Below are 26,917 nucleotides of genomic sequence, written 5' to 3'. Positions count from 1 at the left end.
GCAAAAAATCGACCTTTGCTATTTTCTTTGCTATTCCAAACAATTACGATTTTCTTAATAAATGTTTTACACATCATCCAAAGAACTAATCGCTCCAACTTCTTAAAAAAAAAAAAAAAAAAGAAAAAAACTGTAAAAAAGTTATTCCGTTCTAAAAAGTCCCTCGCTGTGTAAATACATATGTAAAGGTAATATATAACATAGGTGTACATATAATATAACGTATAACCGCGCCAGGCAAACTCGTGCGGACCGATATGACGCGATGTAAACTACTGTTTATACCAGAGGCTATTACGGACGGTGATATTCCACGCGTGGCATGCATACAGCCGCAATCTATATGCACCTGAACGGAAGAACATCTGTCGTTGGAAATGGACTATTCTTCGTTTATTTGATTCGAAACGAGGTTTCCCGGTATGGACGTTGAGTCGCCTCGATGGCCGACTCGAAGCCTGCCATCGACCACAGACCGACTATTACTCGCGACCCTTGCGATTTTATTGCGGCCTTACCAGGCAATCGAATATCCAACATCGATATGTGAACCGTCGCGATTTCGTTTCAATGTTGTTGATCGGTTCGCCATCTTTTTCTTCAGGGCAATTAAACGGAATCAGGCTCGATACTGGTATTCTGTAAGCGCCCTTAATATCGATCCATCGCGGTATTATTACGATATTCGAGAGACGCGGCCGGGCCTGTTAGAAATTCTACATTTTATTGCTAAATTAGCCAGCGAGGGAAAAATATAACTTTACGTTCGTGTAATATTCTCTGTCATAAAAGCAAGCTTAATATGCGCGTTCCTCTTTTTTTTAGCATACCGGACTCGACTTCGTAATTACACTGTACTCGGTGACAAAATGTTAAGGGTAGGTTTAAAAGCGAATACGCGCGCTCGGTACATTACTCTTTTCGACAAAGCAACGTTTTCGACGTAGTAGCGCGCGTAGACGTGAACTCTTTTTCTAGAAAAAGTTGGCGCGTTCGTTAAAAAGGAAAAATGGTTTCTCATTGTCCGTCGTTGCTGGTAAATCGGGCGCGAAGCAAAGCGCGTAAAAGCGATCAAACATCGAAATTGCGAGCAAGCTCTTTCACGCAGTGTTGTACCGCGCGCCGCGCCCAATCTTTTTACCATCTGTCGTCGACAGCAACGACGTTTTATCAGACTGTGTCGTTTCAAATATTTATAATACGCGTTCGCGAGGATAGAGAAGTTATTGCGTGTGCACAGACCACGGTGAAACGCTGTAGGAATCGCGCGAACTGTCGCGTCGCCAAGAGTAAATGGAGTTTAGCGCGTTTCATCGTCTCGTTTATGAATATTTGAAGGAAACACGGTGCGCGACGGCACCGCGTTGTAAACTTGCTCGTACTATTTCAACTGCTACGGTACAATGTATCTCGCAGAATGACTACTGTATGGTGGAAAGGCAGTCATCCGAAGGTTTACGTAATGCCACAGTACGAACTCACGGTTGAAGTAAAAAATACTCGAGAATGACGAGCCGTGGCAGGGGAGTTAAACGAATTCATCTTTAAAAACCCGCCGCTACCTTCGGCCCGGTCGTCGTCGCGCTTCGACGCCATTTCCATCGTTCCAAAATGCATGGTGTTCTCGCGCTAAGGATTTTCTTCTGAAAAGCGAATCATCTCCGTTACGCTACTGCATAAGACATAGAGCCTGAAGCGTGTACTCGTGACGCATGTATGCATCCCCTCGACAACGAACGAGGACGAGCAGCTTTTTTTCTACGCCAGCGTTCATTGAACTTCGTGAACCGATGCAAAAACGACCAGCGATTATAGATTTTTCGCGATAAACGAAAGAAAGAGAAGAAGCATTCGCATTTCCAGGCTATGATTCGTATTTTAGGCCGAATATTTCGCGCATCTTACTCGACCGATTGTTTCCATTCGTTCCGCAGATTTTCCAAAGCCGAAGCTTCACCGTTTTTGGCTAACCGTTATTCCTCTATCGTCTCGCTACGAACACGAATATATTCGCAGAAAACTTTGTCGAAGGAAACCAAACAAGGATCAACGGACTTATCAATCAGTTTTCTCTTTGCCTCCATGTTGCCATCGAACATTTCATGAAAATTGTTTTATGCAACGACGTTCCTCAATTATCTAGGGTGGTTTTAGTTGAAATCCTCGACGAAAGTATTTCGTAATGCAGTTCCATTACGTAGATAATGCAATGTTCCGGTACCAACAGATACTACGTCAGGTAAAATTCGATAAGAACGCTCGCAAATTCTCGCGATTTCTTTCTCACAGCAGTTTTGCGCTGCATTGGTTGAACGGCGCAACGATATTACACGTACACGTAGAATAACTGGTGGAAAGTCAGATTCGTCGTCGTAATTTCGGCATACCGTGATTAAAAACAGATCTCTATGAGATCTCGGCGATGATTATTAAATTATATAGAATTTCCTCGCGGTCTAGCGACTATCAGTTTCATCGAAACTTTTCTGCGAAATTAGTCACGGTCCGTGGCAAAGAACTTTACCGAATATATACCACGATACCGTTTGCCAAACTTCCTTTGGTTTCCATCGACTCAGGCATGCAACTCCTATGAAAGAGCCGCTCCACGTTCTTTTAAGTAGTAACCCATATTCACGCCGAGTAAACACGGTGGTTTTGGTTTTAATAGGACTCTCGTTACGAAAGAATCTTGAAAGAATAAATATGTAAATATAGTTGGAGCAGTGGCGCTTAAAAATTCGCGAAATTTAACCGAGTCTCATAAGTATATATATATAATTGATATCTTCTCTCAATCTAGTAATTGAGAACTTCTCGTATCGTTCCCTGTTCTAATCAACAATTATTGATTCGTTGTCCTTAATGAATTTTAAAAATTCATTAAATTGGCGTCCATGTATTTTTATGTATATTACGTATTTAACGCGTTTACTCTAAATGCGTTATTTTTCCCCGTAAATAAATAAATACACGAATAAATGAATAGATAAAGAAATAATTGAAACTTTCGGTCGAATAGGCTGGTACCATGGACCGAGCAGACAACAGCTTGGAAACTTACAACGGTGAAGGGGACGGTACAGGACATGAAATTCGTTTAAAAACTCAACCCTCCCTGTAGCGTTTGTTAAGCGCTCGCGCAATTATGTTTCGTACAGCAGAGCTTTGAAGTGTTGTGATTAATTTATCGCATAAACGTTGTTCATGGCTGACCGAGGATCTCGCCTTACTCGTAAGAGGGTACGACGTGCTCGTGCTGGTTAATCGAGCTCGATATCACTTTGCGACCATGCAAACGATGCGTACACGCTGTTTATATATGTATGCGTATACACGTACGCACATACATGGCTATACGATACGTGGCTCGTGCAGATAATGTTACGGTCAATATTTCACCACAAAACTTACTCGAGCCTGCATAATCTAATTTTTAATCCATAATCGTATAAAATGAAGAAAACGAACTATTTAACGTCGTTTACTTAAGCATCGCGCTGTACGATTGTACAGAGCCGATGTGCCCTGTCTTCTCTCTTTCCAAAGATATACGAGTATCGTAGATCGTAGAACAAGATCCGTATAACGTGTCTATATGCTATAGGTGTGCGAGTGTCCTTGCCTCGAGTTATCGTACGAAGGCAAATTCACGGATTTCTCCGATTCGAATTTTTACCTATACGTATATCTATATAAAATCTATGGAAGTGGAATGTTAGCACGCTGAAAAAAATGGGCCATTGCAACAAGCAATTACATAAAGGCTAGGTAAGTGGATGCAGCAGAGCCTGCATTTACAGGGAAATAATAACTGGCCGAAGCAGGAAAAGCATCTGTCCGCTTCTATCTTCTTAATAAAATGGAAAAGAACGTCAAGCTTCCCTTTGCGTTTGTCTGAATAACAGCAACGGCACACGGCACGTCTAGCCGACGAGTCCGACAGACTCGATATCATCTAAACGAAATGCAATGTACAAAGGGATTAAAAATGCTTTCAACGTCAAGGACGTCGTTGAATGCTGCCGACAATATGACGATTTTAGAAAACATAAATCTACGTATACGACGTTCGTACGTGACACATTCTCATCGCAACGGTCAGAAGCGGATGAGTTCGGTAATGCATGAGACGCGTGCTTGATATCGTTGGTAGAAACGAGCAACAAATTGAATCTTCCTCTCGAATTCTCCTACAGGTTTTCCTGTGTAACGTGTGGCAAAAAGGAACGTAATATTTGTCGCGAGTACTGGCTAATTCAGATGAATTTACATGTCCGCTACGTCGACCGAAAACCGATAATGTCTGTGGTTAACGAATTCAGATACAGTTTTACCACCAACCTCCAGCCAACCTCGAAAAGGCAATAACGTCATTATGAGCAACGGCGAGGAAATGGCCCGTAAATGCTCAGATATCTTCTACCGTCTTTCCCATTCTTTCCCTTCTTTTTCCTCAACCACGCCGAGATCGTCGAGACAGACTTGTTCTCGTTTCAATGGACTACAACGCGTCCTACCGCGAGATAATGATCGCCTTCCCTTTTACGCTTCGTCGTTTGTTCAGCAACCCCAATTCTATCCGCGCTCGTCCTTTCCTTCGTCCGATATTTCGGATAACTTACGCTTATCGATGGATCTTTATCCGTTTAAACATTACGTTTTACGACGTACGCGTACTCTCGAATCCCAGACGCGAATAAAACTACAACTGGCAATCTTACCACAGAGTTATCGCATCGATGAATTATACAATATCCAAGATACCGCGAACTTGCTCGAATCGCGTGTTCTCTCCATTTTCATTTTATTTCGTCGAAACGATCGATCGTTCATTCGCAAGAACATCGCGATTCGCTAAATAAACGTACAGGCAAAAACAATGGAGAGAAAAATATCGTTCGAACGTAGAAAGTGTCCGAGAATGCGATAAATTCGACCTATGAGATTGGTTTCGGTGCGGGTGCAATAATAATCTGAGGTGTCGCGTGAAATGCTCTCGCAGATCGCTAAAGTAAATCACGCTGGTTAATTGAGTTGCGCGTTATACAAATCGATGTAACGTACATTGGGTTCTATCTAACTTGGCTATCGGTAGGCACGTTGGATGGCACCAAGCGGATAAAATATGCGCAACTGCACACGTTCCATAATGTCGAACGAAATTTTTCCCTGGAAACGATGAAATAAATATACGCGATGTAATTAATTATTCTCATCCACGTTAAATAACGTTCCACGAACGGAAAAGTTTCAAACGTGTAAAAATTTCACCGTTTTCTCCTCTTCGCGGTTTTATCTCCGTGCTTATTTTTCCTCTTTCGTATATCTCCATTCGTGTTCCATGCGATCGGTTTCGTTAGTACGGATTACATATTCACAGAGTTCGTGTTCGTTCTATTGTCCCTATTTAAAATTACGAAACGATAGCGAAAGGATTTTACCGAGGAAGCTTACGAACCGCGAAACCTAAGTTGGAGTTTTACGATGCGTGCGTGCTTGTGCCAGCGGTTTTTAAATGAAAGCACGGTAATGTAAATATAAAGGACCTAAACTAATTTGTTCGTCTCCTTCCATACCTCTCGTCACGACCTCTTACGTTCGAGCAACGATATTCCATGAATACTGAGTACCTGAGCTTCCACGTCAAGTACCAGAGCATATGCATCGACTTAAATTCACGGAGGCATGCATATTCGCGACCAAAGTGTACGCGCAGCTCTTTTCTTAAACGGTTCCCAACGAGACTTTCGGACCTTGCGATAGATTGAATGGTCGTGAAAATTGATTTATAACTTTCCCAAAGGCTGCAGCGAATCAAAAGGTTAATAGATTTATATAAATTATATGGTCTGATAGGATTATCTGTTTACGAGGAAAGTAAAACCTAAACCGAATAGAAGTACGGAACGAGATAGGAGAGAACGTGGCGTTTAACGGGTAATACGCAGGTAAAAATAGAGGAGGAAGTAGCGGCAAAAGAACAGGTAAGAGTATTCCATGTCAAAGAACGAAAATCAAATTCTTTCAAACTGCATTTTCTCGGATTAACGTCGCCGACCAGCTACGTTTCATATACATCTATAAAAGGCAAGATAGTCTTGATTCCCAACGCGAGGAAATTGAGTCAAAGTAACTCAATTACCTGCCACTTTAAGATAATAACGAGAGGATGGTACGAGTAATTAGTATCGAAGCGTTCATGAGCTGTTGGATCTCGAATCTGAAGAGCGTTCGATCGAAAGGAAAGAGATTTCGAGTACAATCGCTCCTTTATTTTCTTTCGCCATTAACAAGAGGAACAACTCTTTCAATTATGACGGCGATTCGGAATCGAAAAGCGCTGATTTTACTTACAAACGGAGAAGACAAATCGTTCTGCGAAAACAACGATTTTCAAGGCACTGCTGGATTAGGATACGCAAACTTAATGACTGCAAATAAGGAATCACTGATATTTACTTCGTTATTAGCTGTCCAAACTCTTTTAAGCGCGCTACTCCGACGACTGTTCGTGGTTCCATTTAATCTTTCTCTCCTTTCTCCCTTACCTTTCCTTTCGCTACCTTATTCCACTTTACCTTATTCTTTTGTATTATCGAATGGCATTACCAAAATTATTATCATTATTTCGTCCTTACACTTTGTTTCTATTATTATGATATCTCGCGCGTTTATTCTGCTTCTCGTTTAATCTTGCTCGTGTAATATTGTTTCCCTCGCGTGACTGCTACTCGTAAACGTTCGGATCAAAGGGTCCGTCCCGCGCTCCATCTAAGTAAATAAATTGAACGATAATTATGATATCGAGATGTTAACGCGATCCAAGCGATCGTACACGAGTTTCTGCTATCGTGGTACCTGCCAGTTTACAAGGTTACCGATCACGTTCTACTCTTAGAAGCAACTCGAGTCACTGTCACGCGTAATCGACTCGATGCCATTTACAAACGTACATAGCAGCCAGGTTGGGTATAAACACGACGATTACAATGTTCGGAAGTATCCACGATGAGGCACGGCTACCAAAACAGGTAGCTCGCTATCCTTCCAACTTATGTGAGACTTCAAAATTACGATCACGACCCTAACGCATATATCTCGCGACGATACCGGATAACTTTAAACATTCGAATCTTTTACTTCGTAAGATTTTTCAAACAACGCGGTCCTAGTCTCTCTCTTTGTACCAAATCCAACATTTTTGTTCTTTTCTCTTTTATTTTCTTTTTTTCAAAGTTTCCTCTATTATCTTCTTCTGCTAACCTCGCTAGAGACACGAGACAAAGTAATAACGACGCAGAGTAGCAGCGGAAAAATTGTTCAATTAAATTCGCGGCTGGAGCTGTCTCGTTCGTATCTACCCGGGTCCACAGTCATGGTTCGAGTTGCTCAAAGTCGAAAGTTAAGAAGTTTCAACGAAGGGAGCGTAGGTCGAAGCTAAGAGGAGAAATAAAAGGTAAAGTCAAAAGAAGAGGAGACTAGAGTTGGCAGAGTTCCATGGAAACGAGATAAAGCTCTTGTATCGTTTGTAGGTGTGCACAACTGTTAATTGGCAAACAGCTGAAATACGAAAGACCACGAAACATCGTCGGAAAAGGTGCGCCGCGACGGAACGCGAGTAGAGAATGTCGAGCGGGGCACGGCTTGTAAATGCTCGTTCGAAATCAATTCTTATTATCGCTCGCCATCCTCCAACCCTCGAGGTAACCTACTCGTCGGAAACGAGAACTTACGAGAAGCGTTTATAGAACTTAGAAAAGAGTCGCTTCTTCGAAAGCTCGAGACGAATCGATCGATATCGATTGACTTCGTAAGATGTATCCTAAGCTACGCTTCTGCTTTACTTCCCTCGAAAGGCCGCTTAAAACGATATAGAAATTCGGCCGGATTCGAAAACTTGACGACCGTAGTTGATGCATAACGACTGGACTTTTAACGGGATATGCGCTTAATAAACGGTTCTGTAACTACTTCTATTAATAAAAGTTGCCAAATGTTTTTCAACTGTCGCGAACGTTTACACCGTGATAATGTTTACGACGCAATTTGTATTCTAAATCGTGTCCCGTGATATTACGAGCAAATAAATTTATATTACATTCGCATTTACAACCGCGCGAATATGGAAATAATATGTTTGTAAAATTTCCCAAGCATTGTTACCCGTCCCTGGCACAATACTATTATTACCTCCCCATGTCGATAATCACGACCGCAAAAGGTTGTCCTCGTTAACGTCATTTCAACACGATTAGCAAACGAGTGGCTCTTCTTTTTCTCGATTGCTCGCCACATATCTATCGTAATTGTTATATCCACGTAACCGATGAATTCCGATCGTTTCTAATTAATCGATTTACTTTGGACAGCATCGCACGAACCGATAACAGATACGTACGTATTCAAAGGAAGAACGTAACTGTATTGACGCGGGATAAAAACTGCCGTATACGTTACTTTTCGTGCCTTCGTCAGATGCAAATGTCATTACGTTAATGTCCTCGGTGAAACGATCGTTTTACCAAAGTTTACCATCGACCGTGCTAGATTATCCATTGCTATCTATATACTGTATACATGTACATGTCGCTGTAGAATTCAGTACTTAGAAACGTATTCTCCACGAGGTATGTGTCGTGAGAAAAATGGCCCGTGATGCTGTGTGAGTTTTCATCGAATTTGACGCGGCAGAGGATAAGAAAAAGCAGAGACGAAAGAACTGTGCGTTATGATAAAAATCGATCGGTACAAGTTTCAGGAACCGGCACACGAGTTATTAATCATCGTGATTCTAAAGATCGATTCCTAAAGAGATTTAAATCGCTTCATAAATCTACGCACCATTATTCTTGCTTCGCTATCGGACCGGCATCGATTCCACGCGTAAAGGTAATAGATTCCACGTACTTTGATAAATCTGAGAATAAAATCGGGATACCACTCACTTGTACAGACTCCCTCGTCCACCTCTCGAGTGTTGGGCAGCAAATTTTTGATGACACATTGTAAGCCGTCAGCACAACTTCCGGAAAATCCAAACAGGCCACCGCACGGTTCTCCCTCGACACGAGCGCACACTTTGCAGCATCTGAAAATCATTACAGGGTATTCACTCGTACACGAAGAAGCTCGCAACAACTGCTTTGTTTATCTGCACGGCGCGTGAACAATAACGTGATAGAAATGACGAGAAACGACTTGGCGAATTTATAAAAGCGTACTAAAATAAATCGATTCTGTATGGGGGTAAGTATCGTATTGTTCGTTTCTTGGAAAACAAATTCAGACGTAATATAGCCACGATAAGTAAACGAGCTTCGACTTGTTTTATATCGACGGTCCAAAGATAACGCTTACGTTTTATGAAAATCAAGAATGCTGGGCTTCAGAGGGGAAAGAAATACGAAGCGAGGGTGAAAGAAATGGGAAAAGGGAGGGAAAAAATAATGGGAAAGAACCGGTTGCGCCTTGTACAGAAAATTTCCGAGTACGAGGAGCAATTTTATTACTTGGTCTCATTGTTGGATCGAGGGCAATCAATTCTTTTATATTGCGTTCTCTCCATCCTCTCCACGAAACAATTTTCCTTGCCGTCACGCGTTTTATAACCAGTATAATACAACACAAGATTCGTCTACATCCGGTTTACCTCGCAATGAAGTATTTACTACTTTGACACAAAAACTTGATGAAAAATACTTTCCGCTCGCAATCTCTACTGTCGTTTCCGTATAATTTCGGAAAGTCCGAATGATTTTTCTGTACCGAGCCACGACATATTTTAATATCGTAAACGAACGAATAAAAGGAATGAGTACAAGGGAAGAGAAATTTGCCATGCAGATAGTTATCAACGTGTACGTTTAACAAGATGATTCAACGTGGAAACGATAACTCGCGTGTTCGTTAGGATAACACGCAGGTATAATTGTATCGTGGAACGAGCTTTTTCAAATCGAAGCTCACGAATGCCATAGAAACATGCACAACGGTACATCGTACGGTAACGTGCAAAGCTTAGAGCGCGTTTCCCCGATTTCGCAAATGCCGTTGCACGAGCTACGATTAAAGGTCGGATTATATTATCCGCGCAAACACAAGATGGATGTATCGATTCAGCACCGATCAGACAAATATTCTTTAACGTATTTCAGTACAGACATTTATACGTATCGTATAATATCGGCACGGACGATATCGGTCCGGCCGTCCGGCATTCTCGCGTAATATATCGGATCGCTTGGGAAGTTCGTTCCGAGTTTTAAGCATTTTGGTCGACGTAAAGAATCACGTGGGAAAGTTCTTCGCCGAAAAACCTGAGAGCTTCTGGAAGGATGGAATATTCGAGTTGAGATGGAAAATGGAGAAAGCTTGTGGAACAAAATGCCACTTATATAATTCAATAAATGTATATCGAATCGAGTGTAAATCGGAGCGAACTTTCCGAGCGACCCGATACTTTGTCGGATACGGAACACGTCCGCGTTTGCCGAAACCTGTCGATGCTGACAGTGTGCGTCGTATGTTCGAACGTAACAGCAACAGCAACAGGCGCTAATGATGGATTCTGAAAAGCTTATTGAACTTGTCGGAGATTATACCTTTTTTTACGCGATCAACAAGATAAAAATGGTAGCGATAATGAGAGAAAAGAAGCAGCATGGGTTAAAATTGGAAGGAAACTAGGAGAATCCGGTAAATGTAATACGTACTTATATAATACATATGTACATACTTCAATGAAAAAACACTTTTGCTTGGTATTATTGGGTTGGCAACTAAGTGATTGCGGACTTTGTCAATACCACCTAATGACAAAGTCCGCAATCACTTAGTTACCAACCCAATATATGCCTTTACGAATCGCTTTGTGTTGACCGATTGATTGAATGCCATCGTTCGACGAACATACGTATAATACGAATACTAGCGTCTGTGTGTGTGTGTGTGTGTATGTTCCGTGTCGAATACGATTAAATAATAAATCGACCTTAAAGGTGAATTTACATTGTCCGTGCCGGCACGGCATGGTTCCGTCCCGACTAACATTCTTGCGAGTAGTGAGATAGGTCTGTTCGTATATGTATAGCGTAGCGGATCCGTTCCGACACGTTACGTACGGAACGGTGCTGGCACGACAGAACATCGAAACATGTGTTTCAGACGAGAACGTTCACACTATCCGTCACCGAGCGGTAGACGAGCGACGTTACCGTTGCTGTATGGTACAAAGTATAAATCTATCTTAAAGTGTCTGTTGCATCGCGCGAACGTGGTTAAATCGTTCGAGCCATTCGAACAAGGAAACTGGGCGATTCGTCATTGGGATGGTAACGCGAAAAGACGTTGCTGTCGTACGATTTCCGTTTACCGCACGCCATTAACCATCGATAATTAGTCATTCGCGGAAAAGATTTTTCTAGTACAACCAACGAAATGAAACGCAACCTGATCATCGTATCGCTATCACGCAGCAATTTACCAATATGAGAGACTACAAATATGAACAGAAATAGGGTGAATTTCATTTTCGAAAGAAAGACTCGAGAATCGTGAACTGTTTACCCTGTGCGAAATCTAGAGCGCAGATCCTTCGCCTTAAAATATCTCGTTTACCGGAATGTTACCCTTCCGTTTACGTCTTCGAGCTCGATTTTAACCATCGCATCGCGTCCCATCCCGTTCCAGTAATTCCCTTTACCTAAAGGACTCACCGAGAATTCCTCGTCGTGATAAACGTTAGCTACGCGTATCGAATTCAAAACGACCTCACAGCCCTTACAGATGGAGAAGATCCGTCGCGAATTCAATCTTCGCGTTTTCAATTTGACAAACGAGGGCTGCATCGTTAACCCATGGAAGGTCTTACTCAAGGAAAAGGAAGAATTTCAATCGGATGTTGTTTGCGTTCAAACTTCTATAGGACAATTATTACAGATTAACGAATATTATAAATTGTAGTGTTGATCGATTTATTGTTTACCGCTGCGTGGAAAAAAAATAAGTGTTATGGCGGAAAAACGATCGATTCGCTGGTCGATCGAACGTGCAAGCAAAAAACGGCATGAAATTTCAATGACTGACGCTTTTGTTCACTCCTAGTTTGAATATTCAAGCTTCGCTTTATCAAACGCTATTTTTCATCAGTGCGCCGCTAATACCGGAATAAAATTCACCTGACAAAGAACGCCGCGTAACAAAGAGCAGAACTTTTTCCTCTTCGTTGAAAAAGGAACCGGAATCTCTGTTTTACTGGGCATTTTAATTGCACGGGATCTCTCGATGAATACGACAGACGCGCGAAAATGTCGAATGTTGTTTACAGGAAGAGGGGAAAAAGCTAAATATTGGTTTTTGGTTGGCGGATGTGATTAACGATGCCTGTAACGTGTATCCTATGTGTAAGTCGTGGCTGTTGAAAGAAAATTGTTGGCTGGCGAATGGAGTGAGAAAGAGATCAGGAGTTTAACCGATCGGAAGAGCGCGAAGAACGCGGAAAGAACCGTTCGTACGCGCGACAATCTTCAGACCAGTGGCAAGTTACAGAAACGAAACGATCGCGCACTTTCTCGTGACAGACGTTAATTCGAAGAATAAACCAGTGCCAGGGATGTAGACACGATTCCAAAGAAGCTATTAAAGTTTAGATATTCGGCCGAATCGTGCGGAACAGGCGAATCCTTGGTAAGAGCCTACGCGTTCTACATAGCTCTGAATACCGATGCCTTACAGCTATATTTATCATTTGTATCATTTACAATGCTACGTACAACATCTGTATCTTGCGTGCTATAACGTACGCTTATTAAAATCGCGTCGATCGGTTCGTCGAAGCGGGAAATCGTTGAGAATTCCGGAAGAGAGTTGTCTGAGAATTAGCGAGGAAAAGAAATTGGCGCGTGGCTTACCTGCAGGGATCCCAAGTGAGGCCTCCGGGGCAGTCGTCGTCGGTGAGAATGTCACACTCGAAGGGCGAACATACGCAGGAGAGAGCTCTCGCGACCGCGAGCGAGAATACCACGATGCCCCCCAGCAACAGCAACGAGGCCCTCATTTTTCCTCCTCCACCGCCGCTTTCTTCTTCGTTCTTTATCTCGTCCCTGTTTGTCCTGGCAGCCACGCACGATCACGGACTCGACCCGAAAACGTCGTCCCTCGAATCGCGAGATCAGTTCATCGCGAAACGATTCGCCAGGACGTACATTTCAGCTCCGGTTCGTCAACCGCACACCTAGACACATGTTCTATCGTTGTCTCGCCACGAACAAACTTGTGTTTTACGCGAGGATCGAGTTACCGATTCCAACGCAGAGTCCCACCCCCCTCCCTGTCTCTTACAGTGTAGAAAACAGCCACCGAGAACGCCTCGTCCTTGTCACGGACTTTTTCGAATTGGCGTTAAATAAAAACACTCCGGTCCAGCCTCGTCGTTCTAACGATAAACACGCGCTTTTCAACTATGCATTACGCTCGAAATACGAAAACTGAGAAACAATCATGCCGGCGTACCTTTAGATTATACGGATTGTGACATTGGCGCGCGATTCCAAACTCTGGAAATATTTACATTACAATTCAGGATCGTTCATCGTCGCGTCGATTAACGCGCTAAATTTCCGTTTGGTTGAAGGCAAACAGAAATTTGATCTTAATCGGTCATCAAAATAATAAACAGAAACGCAAAATAATGGAGATAGAAGTTCTCGCAATCGGGGTTATTCGCGCTATCGTTTATTGGCCAGGTACGCCGGCGTCGCTAATCACGTTCAGCTATTTTCCGACTCTTAACCGAAAGATCTTCTGCCCAGTAATCGAGTAATATTGAAGGGGTTCTCGAAAGAAAAAAAACCGATAGATTTGGCGAATCGAGCTGACGTAACGAGCAAACACGAAATTAATTTCAGATCGACGCACCGCAGTCCAAACGATTGCGAGCAAGTTCGATCACCTTGCGTTGCGATCGCACAATTAAATTACGAGAGTAAGAGGCCACCGAGCAAGAGCTCGGAGAACCGCAGTGCCGCATACGCGGTGCAACATTCTGGAATTTCGGCAAGTCCTATTAAACGCGAAAATACTTTTAACGCGCACCATGTACATGCTACGTACGCGTCAGAGAATACTGTACGTACTCGAGGTTGTATTTCCCGACGGATGCATCCACGGTAACAAGAATCGCGACGTACATACATTATGGAAACAAACACGTCCGGGAGCAGCTCGAAATGAAATATTCGCCGACTTGTTCGTAGCCCTCTGAACCTGTTCGCTGTTGTTGCGTTCCCCAATGATTTCACGCTTTACGTTTATAAGATACTTTCGAATATCGCGTATGAAACATCGAGCTAAACGATCGGTATCAAAATCATCGTACGAGCTTTCCGTCAATGCTCCAATGAAATTTCACTTTCGTCAAGAAAAATTCTGTAAGAAAGGGCTTCTGGGAATATAAAGTACGAAGAAACGATACAATTTACGAGATGTCGCGTACTGTAGCTTATTAATCGTATAAAATACGCAAAATACGGAGAAGGGCAAATCGGTCGTCGAACAAAAGGATTGCGAAAACGCGTGTCCCGTGTGTTTCATCGATTCGAAAATTAACCGATTGTCGAAAAAACAGAGATATTTACAAGAATGATGCGTAGCAGGTCGCATAGTAATCCCGATAAATGTACAGTTTCCTCCGTTGATGCACTCACGCTGGCAGCAACAACATCGTGCACAACCGAACAAAACGTAATTTTCCGTCGACAACGTAACACCCGATTCGCTCTGTGTTCAAGACGAACGTGCACTGACGAACAATCGGTGTCTACGACGCGGCGTCGGCCGTTTCGACGTCTCGCGTCGGCGCTCTAACGCCACTTCTTTCCTTGCGAACCACTTCTTTACCTGCTACTGTTCTATCGAAACGATCTCGTTTCGTTTCTTCTACAGCAGCTGACATGACACCTACGCACTTTTTTTCATGTTATTTTTATTTTCATATAAATTTCTGATTTCGCGTTAACGATAACCGATTCGACATTTGTTACTTACCACAAGCTTCAAACGTATCGGCAGTTCGGTATTGCCTCGAAAAGCTTATAGTTTGTAGCGGACAAAATTACCAGCTTCTTTTGATGGATAACAAGCTTGTGTAAGAAGAAAAAATATATGATCCGCCGTCGACCAGTAACCAGCGTGATAAGCCAGTTGCCAACTTTCTTATACCTAGTTACAGGTATTAACTTTAACAAATGTATCCGACATCTGTCTCTGTAACAGTGCTCTTTTCTTTCTATCTCGCTCTCTTGAGACTGATATTTCTTTCGCACGTCTTACAAACCCAATCTTTATTCCTAATGTTTATTGGGTACCAACTCCTGCCGCTCGTATCTTTACGAACTACGAATCTTCGTTGTGTTTAGAATAACATGTGCATATTTTACTGTATTCTAGTCAATTACTATAGTATGAGAAATATCATGATTTACTCGCAAAGCAGACGATTCTAATTCGGTACGTAATCGCGACTACGACAAGAATATTGGGTAGGGCTCTAATAGAAATGATTCCTTCGATCTTATTCATTTTTGCCTGGGACGAATATTGACGTTCACACAATAACACAGTGTACTATTTATTCATCCGCGAAGATTAATTAAAACGAGCGATACCACTACACGATAATACTTGGACATCACTCAACACCCCTAAAATTATGCTAAAATAAATATTATCAGGTATACTTGCTTCTTGATACTAGCAACATTAATTTCTCTACAAAAATTACAAACTTTCCAGAAAGAATCACTTTCATTCGACTAACGAGAAGCCATAATTGTAACTACGCGCCACTTCTTGGCGGGAAATCTATGACAGTGCGACCAACGTAAACTAACCTAAAATCCCTAGTACATCATCGTTTCAGGAATATACAAATCTATCGTCCAATTAACCGAAAACTCGTACGTTGGTATCAGACGAAAGACTTTATGTGCCGATTGAGGTTACGTCTCGGTCGTTGTTTATAATATTAGTTTTAACGACATGTTAGTAAAATAGGAATACGATGTTTAAATGATATATTTAGTTGAATTTCGTATACCTTAAGTATCTTATAAGAAATTTTTAACACATTTTACATGTTTTGTACAAACGAATGTATTGAAAATGGAAGTACCTACCGTAGGAAGTTTACCGTAAGTAAATAATATTTGAAACTTTATTTAATTAATAAAATCTTTGCCATTTCTATTGCTTCATAAAAATGAATCTTTTTCATATTATCACTGTCACGAATGACGAATTCATGTTATATGGAATATAAGTTATTGCAAGGAATTATGGTTTTTAATATCGGATACGGTGTGCCGGTGTGAAAAACAATTAGTAGAAGATGAAATTAAAAAGGAAACTAGACTACTTAAAGAAGGGCTATTATTTTTTAAGCCATATACCGAAGCATCGCTTCAAAACATTCCCAAAAATGATCCATCCCCTAGAATGTACGAATTAATTAGTAAACTGGCTCCACTTCTCGTATGTATCACAAATAAATTTTTGCATCTAATTTTTCTTTCCTTAATTATCATGAAAAATGATCGATTTATTCTGTTTCTTTTTTCTTTTTCTAGAATCTAGACGCCATAATTACATGGGATTTAGTATGTAATTTTATAAAATACGAGTATCGAAATTGCGCGGAAACTTTCGCATCACAACTTATAGATTTTACATCGATGAAAGCGTTGATCGACGATATTTGGGAATTTTATTACTCTGAAAGAATGACCGTGATAAAGTGCCTTAAACTTATGGTCGAATACAAAGATAAAGGACATCGTTATCAAAAAGAATTTGCAAAGTTTTTCGATGATGTCCTATTTGGAACGCTACTAGAATCTATTCGAAAACAGATAGAAGCGTTGAAAACGGTAAACCCACCGATACGATCGCAGCTGTGTACAGAAGAGCACCTACACAGATTATACAACAGTAGCCTTATAGAAATGCGGGAATTACTGCATATATTAACAGTCATCATTCACGATATTCATATCGCCGAGACCGAATTTATGAAATTTTATGAAAGCATCGGAGTAAGCATTGCCCAAAGTTTACACATCTTGGTATATTTTGTGGATAGTATCTCATATCTAATAATCCGATAATTTTACATTTACAGGGAGAACCAAGGCGATTAGCAAGTACAAAAAGTCACGAAGATAAAAAAGCAATTGCCAGAAAAATTAAAGAAATACAGTATAGTCAAGCAGCTTTATTTTTAGTAACATTGGATGTCAGAAAACAGTATGTTTTTTTTATATTTTTACCTAGAACGAACTATAATTTTTATGCTAAAAATATTTCTTCTTTATAGTCCCAACATGGAAGATTGGATACAGAGCGTAAGAAAGAGTATGCAAGAAACTTTTGAACAAAAATGCATTCGCGATAATTGTCCTCAGGATAGTCCGCTATTCTTATCCTGGATGTTAGCAAATTATGCCATTGATCCTGAAAATATTGATACGATGAATCGATTTAGACCATTCGGTATTAAAGCTATACAACTGAATGTTTTTCATTATTTACAAGATTTGATGAATAGCGAAATGATTTGTGAAAAGACCCACTATGCTGAAATTGTACGGAGCAGTGTATATAACCTTCTTACTTTGGTATGTGCTTTCGTTGACGAAGATAAATTGAACGCGCTAAATGATATTTTCGATGCCGTAGCTGCTACAATTCAATTTAGTGAAACTGCAGCCCGATTTTGGGAAGAGCGTAACGATGGTTTGTGGCTGATTTATAAATTCGCAGCTGAACAGTTTCCGTACGAGTTTGAACCGTTAACGAACATTGCGATCGGATTGGCGAGCGCGTCAGAATTAAGTGCCGAAAAAATCGCAGTGGAACTTGATAATCTTCAATCGTTAACATTGGAGATACCACGACAACGAGACCATAACAAACCGTTGAGACCATACGAGCAAGAATGTACAATTCACAAAAACTCGTATACGATATTAGAAGGCTGTCCTCGTGAAAATATACGTATATTGTCGAGTGAACGGGAAGTAGTGATATTTCGTCAAAAGGCAAGCTATTGGGACGCTTTACATCACAAGATAGAACAACTTTTTTCTCAAGCAGGTGGCAGAATTACAGTAACTAATGAAATGAATAAAAATTTGCCCGAACACGTTTCACAGGGCTTAAAATTGTTAAAAACATTAGCCAAACGTACATGGATACGACAAAGTATGGTCATTCCAACAGAATTAAGCTTTGAAATCATAAACAGATTTTCTTATCCGGTATTACCTGAAGAGAAAATGTACATATACAAAATAGTTGCAGCTTGCATCGGTATTTCATCCGAACTCGTGTTGGAGTATCCGGAAGAAATATTGTCGCGAATGCGAGCTGGTGTTTATCCAAGATTCAATAATCGGTATCAAAAAACATTAGATTTTGCAGAAGCTGTTTCTTTTGATGGCGGTATAATCGCGTCGTGGTTATCTGCTATAGAAACGATTGCACACTCTTATCCAATTCTAAACGCATATCTAGATATTTTATCGAAATACTTAATCCGAAAGTATAACGAGGAAGCTCTATATACAATAGAAATACCTGGTATGGTATTTTTATTGCAAGGTGTTTTACCAAAATTAGATTCTTGGTATTTCGATTTGGACGCGGAAAGAACCGACTTATGGTTAAAAAGTATGTTTTGCCTTCATAGAGCGCTCGAATCTAGTCTACCAAAGGAGGATATACGTAATGAATTACAGCTTGTTGTCGCGTATAGTTTACTGTATTTAGAGCCACGACACGCATTATTAAAACTGATTCGTACTGGTGAACGTACTTTGCATAATAAAATGATGGCGGAAACAGATTGGATTCGGGGAAAGGGATTCAAAGCGATGAAAAGTGTACAATTAGCCTTGTCCGTAGTAAATAGATTGCTAATATTTCGAAAATCATTGGGTCTTGAAATAAGAGATAGGTCACCGTTAGAGGCTGCCTTATATTCTTCACCTCGTGTACCAAATGGTCTCTTGATAGTACCTACAATTGTGAATTATCTGTATGTCTGGTTTAGTCCGCCTTTACAAGCGATGGCTGTTAGACTGTTGAAAAAATTTGCTGAAGGATCATCTATGTCACTTCTAGTTTGTATGGGTATGGACGGTACCGCTATACGAGAGACCTTTGCTTCTCGTAGAGGGCTTATGTCGCCAACCTGTGTCGCGGATGTTAAAGTCGCTATTCTTGAACTGGTTGCTGTATGCCTAGAAAAGCAACCCGGCCTGACGGAAGCTCTATTTAATATCGTGCATCCAGCAGAATGCAAACGAATATTTCCTCGATCGGTGGAAGAATTTTTTACAGAAGGATGCAGACAATTTCTAGTTAAATATCTAAATCGAATCTATGAAAAAGATAACATCGTGTGTGACAAATTGTATAACAGCACGATGACGTTATTACGAGCAATGTGGTATCATAGAAACGAGATTCTTGTCAACTTTTTTCGAAAGCGGGAGAACTTTTGGACTCAGTTATTTGCTCCGCTTTTTAGAGAGATAGTACCAGGCGTGAAAGGTTATTCTCATCTGCTGGATATAATTACTTTAGAGCTATTCAAGAGCACCACGTTGGAAGATGATTTTAACACGAACCTGAAGAAACTTTTAGATAAATCAACGGATTATTGGAAGAAGCTGACGATATATATACTGGATGATGTATACACCGATAGCGAAGAGTCAAACAAAAATGAGAAGCGAGATAGTAATGTTACGGATTCCTTGTATGAAACTAATTTGGAATCTTGGTATAATTTTATCGTCACGTTAACCGACGAAAGAATAGCAAAGAGTTATCCTATTAACGTATCCCAAGCGCAATTGATAACGCAACGTTCTTTAGAATCGTTATTGGAACGAATCAAACAATCTTATAATGTTTCTAGCCAAAAAATTACAATGTTACTGGCGTCTTTAACGCTTCGATGCATCACTTCTTGGAAACAGATGTGCGTCGATGATTCTAGAATTTTTAAATCGGGATTGACCCAGCTAATGCAAGAAATCGGCCAAGCTTATCGCAGTTATGGAAAGTCTTTGCGTCAAACTCTGATTTCTCTGCTTCTCGGATGCGTGCAATGTGTGAAAAGCACTTTACGCGAAGACGTGACGAGTCTCGAATATCTTTTATCGCATTCCTGTATAATCGCTGCCAGCGAGTTAGAGGAGCTGAAGGAAGCCGCTACTGAATTGGAGAAACGAAAACAGCAACAGTACTCGGTTGAACGAAAAGGTATTGACAAAACAGTCACCATCGATAGTGTGATGGCGCAAAAGGATGCCGATGAAAGAAATGCGGAAACCGTTCGCGGGATTCGGGAAAGTCTACCAGCAACACTGGCTGTTTGCATGGTTACCCAATTGTTACGCTCCTACGTGGAACGAAGTTCCACTTTGAAGCATCAACGAAAGTCTAGCTGCGTGCAACTTCGACAAATGATACCGGAATTGATGACATGCATCGGTATTACTTTGCAAAAGTATCCGTATTTAAGGTTTAGTACGGCCGCTCTTAATTTGCTCAATCTAATCATTCGTTCGCCGTACACTCTACATCCCGTCAATGAGAATGATATTGCAAAACTATGGTTGAGCCTAATTCCTCCCAGCGACATTGGAAACAGTATGTTGGACTCGTTGTACAACGATTGCCCGAATGGAAAGTGGCGATGCCAGGATTGGTGGCCACTCTATACGCTCGGTCTTGAATTTGTAATAGGACTCGTGACTAGAGAAACACCTACCATCTACATAAAATCTATCGTCACATTTTTTAATTCTCACGAATATCAATTAATGGTTGCATCGACCTTGTTAAGACATACAGCGGATCTTTTTGCTGCCGATCTGGTACAATCCCTTGTCGCTCTTATTCATATCGTAGCAACGCAGCCGTACGTTTGGAATTCGATACAGCCAAACGTTTGTGAGACTCTGATCAAATGTATGTATTTGGCATACGATAATACCGTAAACTTGTTACTGCGACCGCGAATTCTCAAGTTCATCATCGACGGTATCAGCGTAGAAAGTGCCGAGGAATTGGAGTCTTGTGACAAAAGATCGCCAAGTGGTGAATTAAAATTACTAGTTAACAAACTGATCGTCATAAACACAACTTGTGCGTTAAGCTTCGTTCACTTTTCACCAAGACTAAACACTCTCGTAGACACTATATATACGCAAGACTTTTGGTATACTCCCATGGCAGAAATGAACTTCGGACCACCTCAGATGAGCATGAGTTCCGGCCCGCGATTAACTTACGGCACGATAATCAGCTCGACACAGTTATTTACGCAGGCTTTGCATTCTCGATCTCAACCTGTGAGTACTTTGTCCGTTTCTCTCAGTGGCCAACCAGATAAATCAGATTCCGCCAAGAAGGAATGGGAACATGCCGCGCCAGAGGATCGACGAATGCATTCGAGCAAAGATTTAAGGAGGATTATCCATGCAGCATCCGGTTCCACTTCGAGATCATCTTCCAACGTAGCGAGTGAATTTTTGGTGTACGTCAGTGGCCTAGATGTAACTGTGCCGCTGTTAAGTAGCCCAAGGCTTGTGCGGAGACCGTACGATCCACTTATTTGTGAAAATACTATTCTGTCAAGAGCAACGGCCTTGACAACCGGTAGACACGTAACGAAAGGAGTGTCTGCCGGAAATGACAGCCCTGTCGTAGCGAAATATCAAAAATTTAGCGACCCTTGGTTCGAATCTATGGACGAAAATAATACGAGATTCGCTCTTGAAGTCAATCTCGTGTTAATCTTGTGTCAAGCCCTAGAAGGGGTCAGGAGTCCAAGAATCGCGCTTCGAGATCGTCAGCTAATAGCGCGCGAAACGGTGACCGAATTAGGAGTTTTCTTCGATTTTCTGGAACATCGAGGTACTCCCGACGATTGGCAGGTTAAAGGATCCTTAATTAATCCTGACGCCAAAAGTGTAAGAACTATTCAACAAACTGTCGACTTCAATCAAGCTGTCTTACCCGCCAGATTAAAGGAGACAGAAAGAAAGAAACTTGTAGAGAACATATTAACTACGGGAAAATTTACAACCAATATCAGTAGTGTACAGTTTTTACCTTTGATGAGGAAATTATTGAAAACAGTTGTGGAATCGCTAGATTTAACACAGTATCCATAACAGCATCGAGATTGCGATAAATCTTTTAACTTTTTGAAAAGGGGAAGAAAACGACAGGAAAATATTCGGCATCGTACGAAAGAAGTAAAAATTTATGATTATTTATAGCATATATGGAGATTCACAATAAAGTAACGATTTTTTATTTAAGATATAGTTCTACGTTTTCAGCGTGTGTAAAGGATAAAGAAATTAAGTGCAAGGATACACGAATGTGCTGTTTAAAATTTGTTTCGTATAAATAAAATATGATAGAACGACAGCCAAAGTATTTGGAGTCGTCTAACATGTTGTGCATCCTTGGTGAAAATACAAAAGAAAAAAAAAAAGAAATAAGTACAGTTTCGTTAAATTTCATTTAATTTAACCATTTTAGAAGATTATCGAAATTTTGATTTTCATCAAACTTATAGATCGCTTTTTTTTGTACACTTAGTAGTATCAGGAGCTAGACACGTGTTTAGTAGAGATGTGCAAGAACCAAAAATATCGGGTCGGGTCAGATCAGGTCTCGAAAGTATTTCGAGAATATCGAGATTTGCTGAGAATTTTGTGAACCCGAACTCACTTTGTCATTAGTATCAACAGAGCTAGTCCTAAAATGTAGTTCACATTCTCGAAATTCTCGGGAATCCCGATATTCTCGAGTCTCCAAATACTTTTGGGGCCCAACCTGACTATGGGATTCTAGCACATCCCTAGTGCTGAGACGTCAACAGTATAATTATTTTCATAAATTTTGCATCCAGTTTATACAATCCTGTCATTTGTCACGTTGATAACGTTTAATTAGTTTGTAAAATACGAATATTTTAAACTCATCTTTCTATACGAACCTCATCTACGGAACCAGAAGTAGTTATCGGAAAGTAGAAAGCAGAAAATGGAAAAGCTATAGTAATTCACGTTCACGTGCCACTTATCCTATTTAATTATCTTTTCGATTTACTTATTTTACTATCATTTTATTTTAGTTTTGCGAAAAACTTGTTCTTTGCTTTGTTTCCGTTATATCGATCGATAATCATATTTATACGATACAGTACAAAAATATAATTCATGATATTAACGAATATTATATGTTACGACAATAGTGATAACGCGAGTGTTAAATGGATCACATCGCACCAAGACATAGGACGTCTTCCAGGCTTAAAACCTGAAAGTCGTGTTCGACGCTAAGGGGGCAAATGAGGTAAAATGTTCTCTGGTGATGGTGAGTCGTGTACATCGTTGCTTCTCGACGTCACTCTCGAATGATAAAAATTATTAGAGGCGGCAGAGGTGATGGTAGAACTGCTTGTAACCGTGCTTGTAATTCCAACGGCGGTAACCATCGGAACGGTGCTAGTTGTTGTCGTATTTATCGTAATTGTCGTTACAATAGAGGAGGTAGAGTGACTTCGAGACGTCAAATTCGACCACATATGTGGGTTAGTGTAGCTAGAATCGGACGGTGAACATTCGGAATGACGAGTTGACGTAGTACAATATATAGATGATGGCAATGTAGTTGAAACAGAACCTGAGGACGATACAGTCACAGCGGTTGATACCGGTGGTGGTGGAGGTGGAGGAGGGAGTGGCGGCGGTGCTGGCGTTGGTCCATTCGAATCTGCTAAAGGATCAATTACGGTACCATCCCATGGTTCCGCCGATTTTGCTTCGTCATTGTTTGGAGCATTAACCGTTGACCTTTGCCGTTTCGCATCACCATACAATAAGCAATGAACATTTGGTGAGCTGCTACGATCGCGAACACCCTCTTGTTCTTCCAGAAATCGGTCCATATAGTCCCTGCTTACGATTCAACGATCTTGTCATACTTCAAGTTTTCAATCGTAACATAAAAATATAACAACAGAAACTATATGATTTCATTGAAACTTAATTTAATGAAGATTTATTTAATGAAAGAAAAGGAGAAAAAAAATATAAATACAGTATGTTCGATCATTCTGGCAATTTAAATTTATAAACATTTGATCTTCTAAACAATTAATTCTAGTTGTGTAAATCAGAGAAAATACTCACGTGATACCAGGATGTAAAGCATACTTCTTCTTTTCTAAGCGAGCCTTATACGTAAATATATCATGCCGTTCCGTTTTCTTCCAAAGATAATAAAATTGCACCAATTCGCCAACAGATCGCGTTCGAACCTGTTACGATGACCCTTATGTTACGTACAATTGTTTCTCGCTACTGGGAAGTAGTTCGAGGTTGATGCATACCTTATTCTTCTGTATAAGATGAAAATCTTTTCCGTAACTTCGTAATCCAGATTCAAAATTATGACATTCTTCTTCCGACCAAAGACTAACTGCATCCGTTGGCGGTACGACGTTCATTCTTCGTCTTCTTAATGCCTCCTCAAGATTGTAACCACATTGTAACAATAGATATAAAGCTTGCTCATCATCTCTAATATGAGATCCCGTCGGCAGAGAACCACCTTTTACGGCTGGTAACTGTGCCCGTTCTAAAAACTCTTCAGTTTCCTCTTCGGGTATGTGGCTGGGATCCCATAGCATTTTGTCCTCATTCTCGTAAGGTAAAGCGTCGTCGTAATGACAGAGACCTTCTGGTATAGCCGCTTGGTAATTAATACCAACCATGATTGTCTTCTTCCATTCTTCTTCGTCTGGACTATAATCGCAATCGTCTTCCTCTTCTTCGCTCTGTGGTCGTGAAACACTTCGCAATAATCTTGACGTACCGCTACCTATACCACCGCTAACTATTCCATCTTCTCCTCCATCTACTATACCACTGCTAACACTACCTTCTACTCCACCTCCCGTATTATCGTTTGTACAGCTAGCAAGCGCGGTTATGCTACTGCATTTGGCAGTAGTAGTGCCACCCATTGTTGAAGTCGTCCTTGTATTTTCATTGTTACTACAACCATCGATCATAGAACATTCTTCGCCTTCACCTTCTTCATCGTCCTCATCATCATCGGGAATTCTGTGTCGTCTATTATTGTCTCCAGTACCTACATCACTGGTATTACTTCCTTTCATCGTCGATCCTGACACCAACGATGACGAATCTTTTCCTTTTACCAACATTTCTGTGTAAAATTGCTTGAGATCTGGCTCGTTACTAGTTGCATCCGCTTCGTCATCATCTTCATCGTCATCCGCGTCGTTATCTCCCTTATCTGAATACTGTTCTTCGATTTCTGGATCGCCGCTTCCAGATGGGATTAGCATTTGGTCTGAACTGTTTGAATTTTCTGTAGACGGGTCCCCGTATCCATACATCGCAAGTAGGTCTTTTAGTGGCATATCACCTTCCTGAAAGGAGACAAGAACACGAATGATTACTATGCCACATATAGCAAACCTACTAAACATACGAATCTCACTACGAGAACGCACTTTGAGTCCAAAGTGTTGTAGAAACTTATCATAATTGTAATTATTTATGGGCTTGATTTTTTCATTTCACAGGCTTGATCCTAGAATAGTTGGGATCAGAATCTTGTTACAAAATGAACATCGCATATATTAAATATTTAGCTCTGTCACTTCAGAATTATACCTTTTGTAAGTTGGACAACTCGTTGTGAGAATCTTCACTACCTTCTAAAGCTTCTTCTTCATCTAAAGTCCGTTCATCATCAAAATCATTTACCATCATTTCTGTAGCTGGACCCATTTCATAATCTCGATCTGCCCTATAAATTATTAAGTACATAAAAATTTGTTTACATATTCTTCTTTTAGAATAGTTATTAATTATCAAATATATTAAAACCCATTCATTGATTTATCTATACTAACATGTTTATATTTTTTGTAGTAACCAAAGTTGAAACATATCACGTAGATGTTAGATGGCTGTATCTAAAGTAATACACTGAGCGATGCACACTATCAAAATGGTGAAGAAGAATGTTCTTGAGCTACCTACGTTGTAGATTTTCTCTGGTTTCAATAATTTACTTACAAACACTTCTACCATATAAACAAAGTAATACTAAGAGAATGTAATATGCAACTTGTAACACGAATCTAACCTTAAATTTTTATGACATTAATGCTGACATTTACATTCACGATAACCACTCATTTTTTTTAACAAACAATATAATACAAATTAACTGTATTCTAGTTTCTTGTTTCTGGCACTCCGTACTATTCCGAATTTCACTACACCTCACTAACAATCTTTGATTACAATGTACATATTCACAAAGAATAGAAAATTTTTTTCACACAAAAGTTTTATGATATATCTAACATTTTTCTAAGGCACATTTTTAATCGATGACGAAACAGTCTTAACCGTATCAAAAAAAATCATACAGAACTCTGACAAATTTTGAGAAAACAAACTGAAAAATGCACAATACATTATTTATATTCATCAAATGTTCCATTACGCTTCTATATCATTCTGAAAAGCGGGAAATTCATGAAACGCGTTAGAACAACCAATCACGAACACTTACGATTATATAGAAAGTGTTTTACCATTGGTTGAAAAACGTGTTTTCCTAAATAAATACTTTTGTGGCAATTCTTGTAAATGCATCCTTATAAACTTTCAAATTTTCGTTAATTCTTAATATTTACATAGTATAGATATATATTAAAACATATACATATATAAGTCTTATACATATTTATATGTTTAATCAAAAAAGAAAAAAGACAATT

At 40.3% G+C, this 26,917-nt stretch overlaps 3 protein-coding genes across 8 annotated transcripts in view; 1 reads left to right on the top strand and 2 right to left on the bottom strand.

Annotated features, from left to right (window-relative positions):
- The window catches only part of LOC122570276 (cysteine-rich motor neuron 1 protein-like), a 155,477-nt gene extending 140,702 nt beyond the window's left edge, over positions 1-14,775 (bottom strand). The window contains exons 1-3 of the mRNA XM_043732393.1: positions 14,637-14,775; positions 12,912-13,234; positions 8,949-9,091 (exon numbers count right to left, since the gene is read on the bottom strand). Coding sequence (XP_043588328.1) covers positions 8,949-9,091; positions 12,912-13,057 — 289 coding nt within the window. The 5' untranslated portion in view covers positions 13,058-13,234; positions 14,637-14,775. The remainder of the gene's footprint in view (positions 1-8,948; positions 9,092-12,911; positions 13,235-14,636) is intronic.
- A 166-nt stretch (positions 14,776-14,941) lies between these two features.
- Positions 14,942-22,586, top strand: LOC122570239 (nucleoporin Nup188). Its single transcript, XM_043732335.1, has 5 exons — positions 14,942-16,190; positions 16,320-16,530; positions 16,626-17,090; positions 17,177-17,301; positions 17,372-22,586. Exons 1-5 carry the CDS (start codon positions 16,162-16,164, stop codon positions 22,245-22,247), a joined length of 5,706 nt encoding a protein of 1,901 aa, XP_043588270.1. The 5' UTR covers positions 14,942-16,161; the 3' UTR covers positions 22,248-22,586.
- Positions 22,587-22,589: 3 nt separating this feature from the next.
- LOC122570302 (mesoderm induction early response protein 1) lies at positions 22,590-26,745 on the bottom strand. 6 transcript variants are annotated; one of them, XM_043732437.1, is made up of 6 exons: positions 26,275-26,745; positions 26,039-26,164; positions 25,797-25,932; positions 24,482-25,549; positions 24,282-24,409; positions 22,590-24,047 (listed from the first exon to the last, which is right to left on the bottom strand). In XM_043732437.1, coding segments are annotated over exons 2-6 (1,956 nt in total). In that variant the 5' UTR covers positions 26,041-26,164; positions 26,275-26,745; the 3' UTR covers positions 22,590-23,425. The 6 variants fall into 6 exon arrangements, with proteins under 6 accessions (XP_043588372.1, XP_043588363.1, XP_043588380.1 ...); XM_043732428.1 differs by having other exon boundaries at positions 26,039-26,745; XM_043732445.1 differs by having other exon boundaries at positions 22,590-24,044; positions 26,039-26,745.
- Between the last annotated feature and the right edge of the window lie 172 nt (positions 26,746-26,917).

Source organism: Bombus pyrosoma, linkage group LG1 (assembly GCF_014825855.1).
Source record: "Bombus pyrosoma isolate SC7728 linkage group LG1, ASM1482585v1, whole genome shotgun sequence".
In the NCBI taxonomy this organism is placed as follows: Eukaryota; Metazoa; Arthropoda; class Insecta; order Hymenoptera; family Apidae; genus Bombus; species Bombus pyrosoma.
The sequence above is the reverse complement of the archived record's forward strand: the minus strand, read 5'-3'. Positions and strand labels throughout refer to the sequence as shown.

What these genes read in the sequence shown, in the direction of transcription:
- LOC122570239 (XM_043732335.1), top strand. Translation starts at nt 16,162, where the DNA reads ATGGAAGTACCTACCGTAGGAAGTTTACC. An exon ending in GTAAACTGGCTCCACTTCTC is followed by an intron (nt 16,531 to 16,625) that starts GTATGTATCACA and finishes TTCTTTTTCTAG; the next exon opens with AATCTAGACGCCATAATTAC. An exon ending in ACATTGGATGTCAGAAAACA is followed by an intron (nt 17,302 to 17,371) that starts GTATGTTTTTTT and finishes TCTTCTTTATAG; the next exon opens with TCCCAACATGGAAGATTGGA.
- LOC122570302 (XM_043732428.1), bottom strand. An exon ending in AGTTGTCCAACTTACAAAAG is followed by an intron (nt 25,550 to 25,796) that starts GTATAATTCTGA and finishes GTCTCCTTTCAG; the next exon opens with GAAGGTGATATGCCACTAAA. An exon ending in GCTTTACATCCTGGTATCAC is followed by an intron (nt 24,048 to 24,281) that starts GTGAGTATTTTC and finishes TTGAATCGTAAG; the next exon opens with CAGGGACTATATGGACCGAT.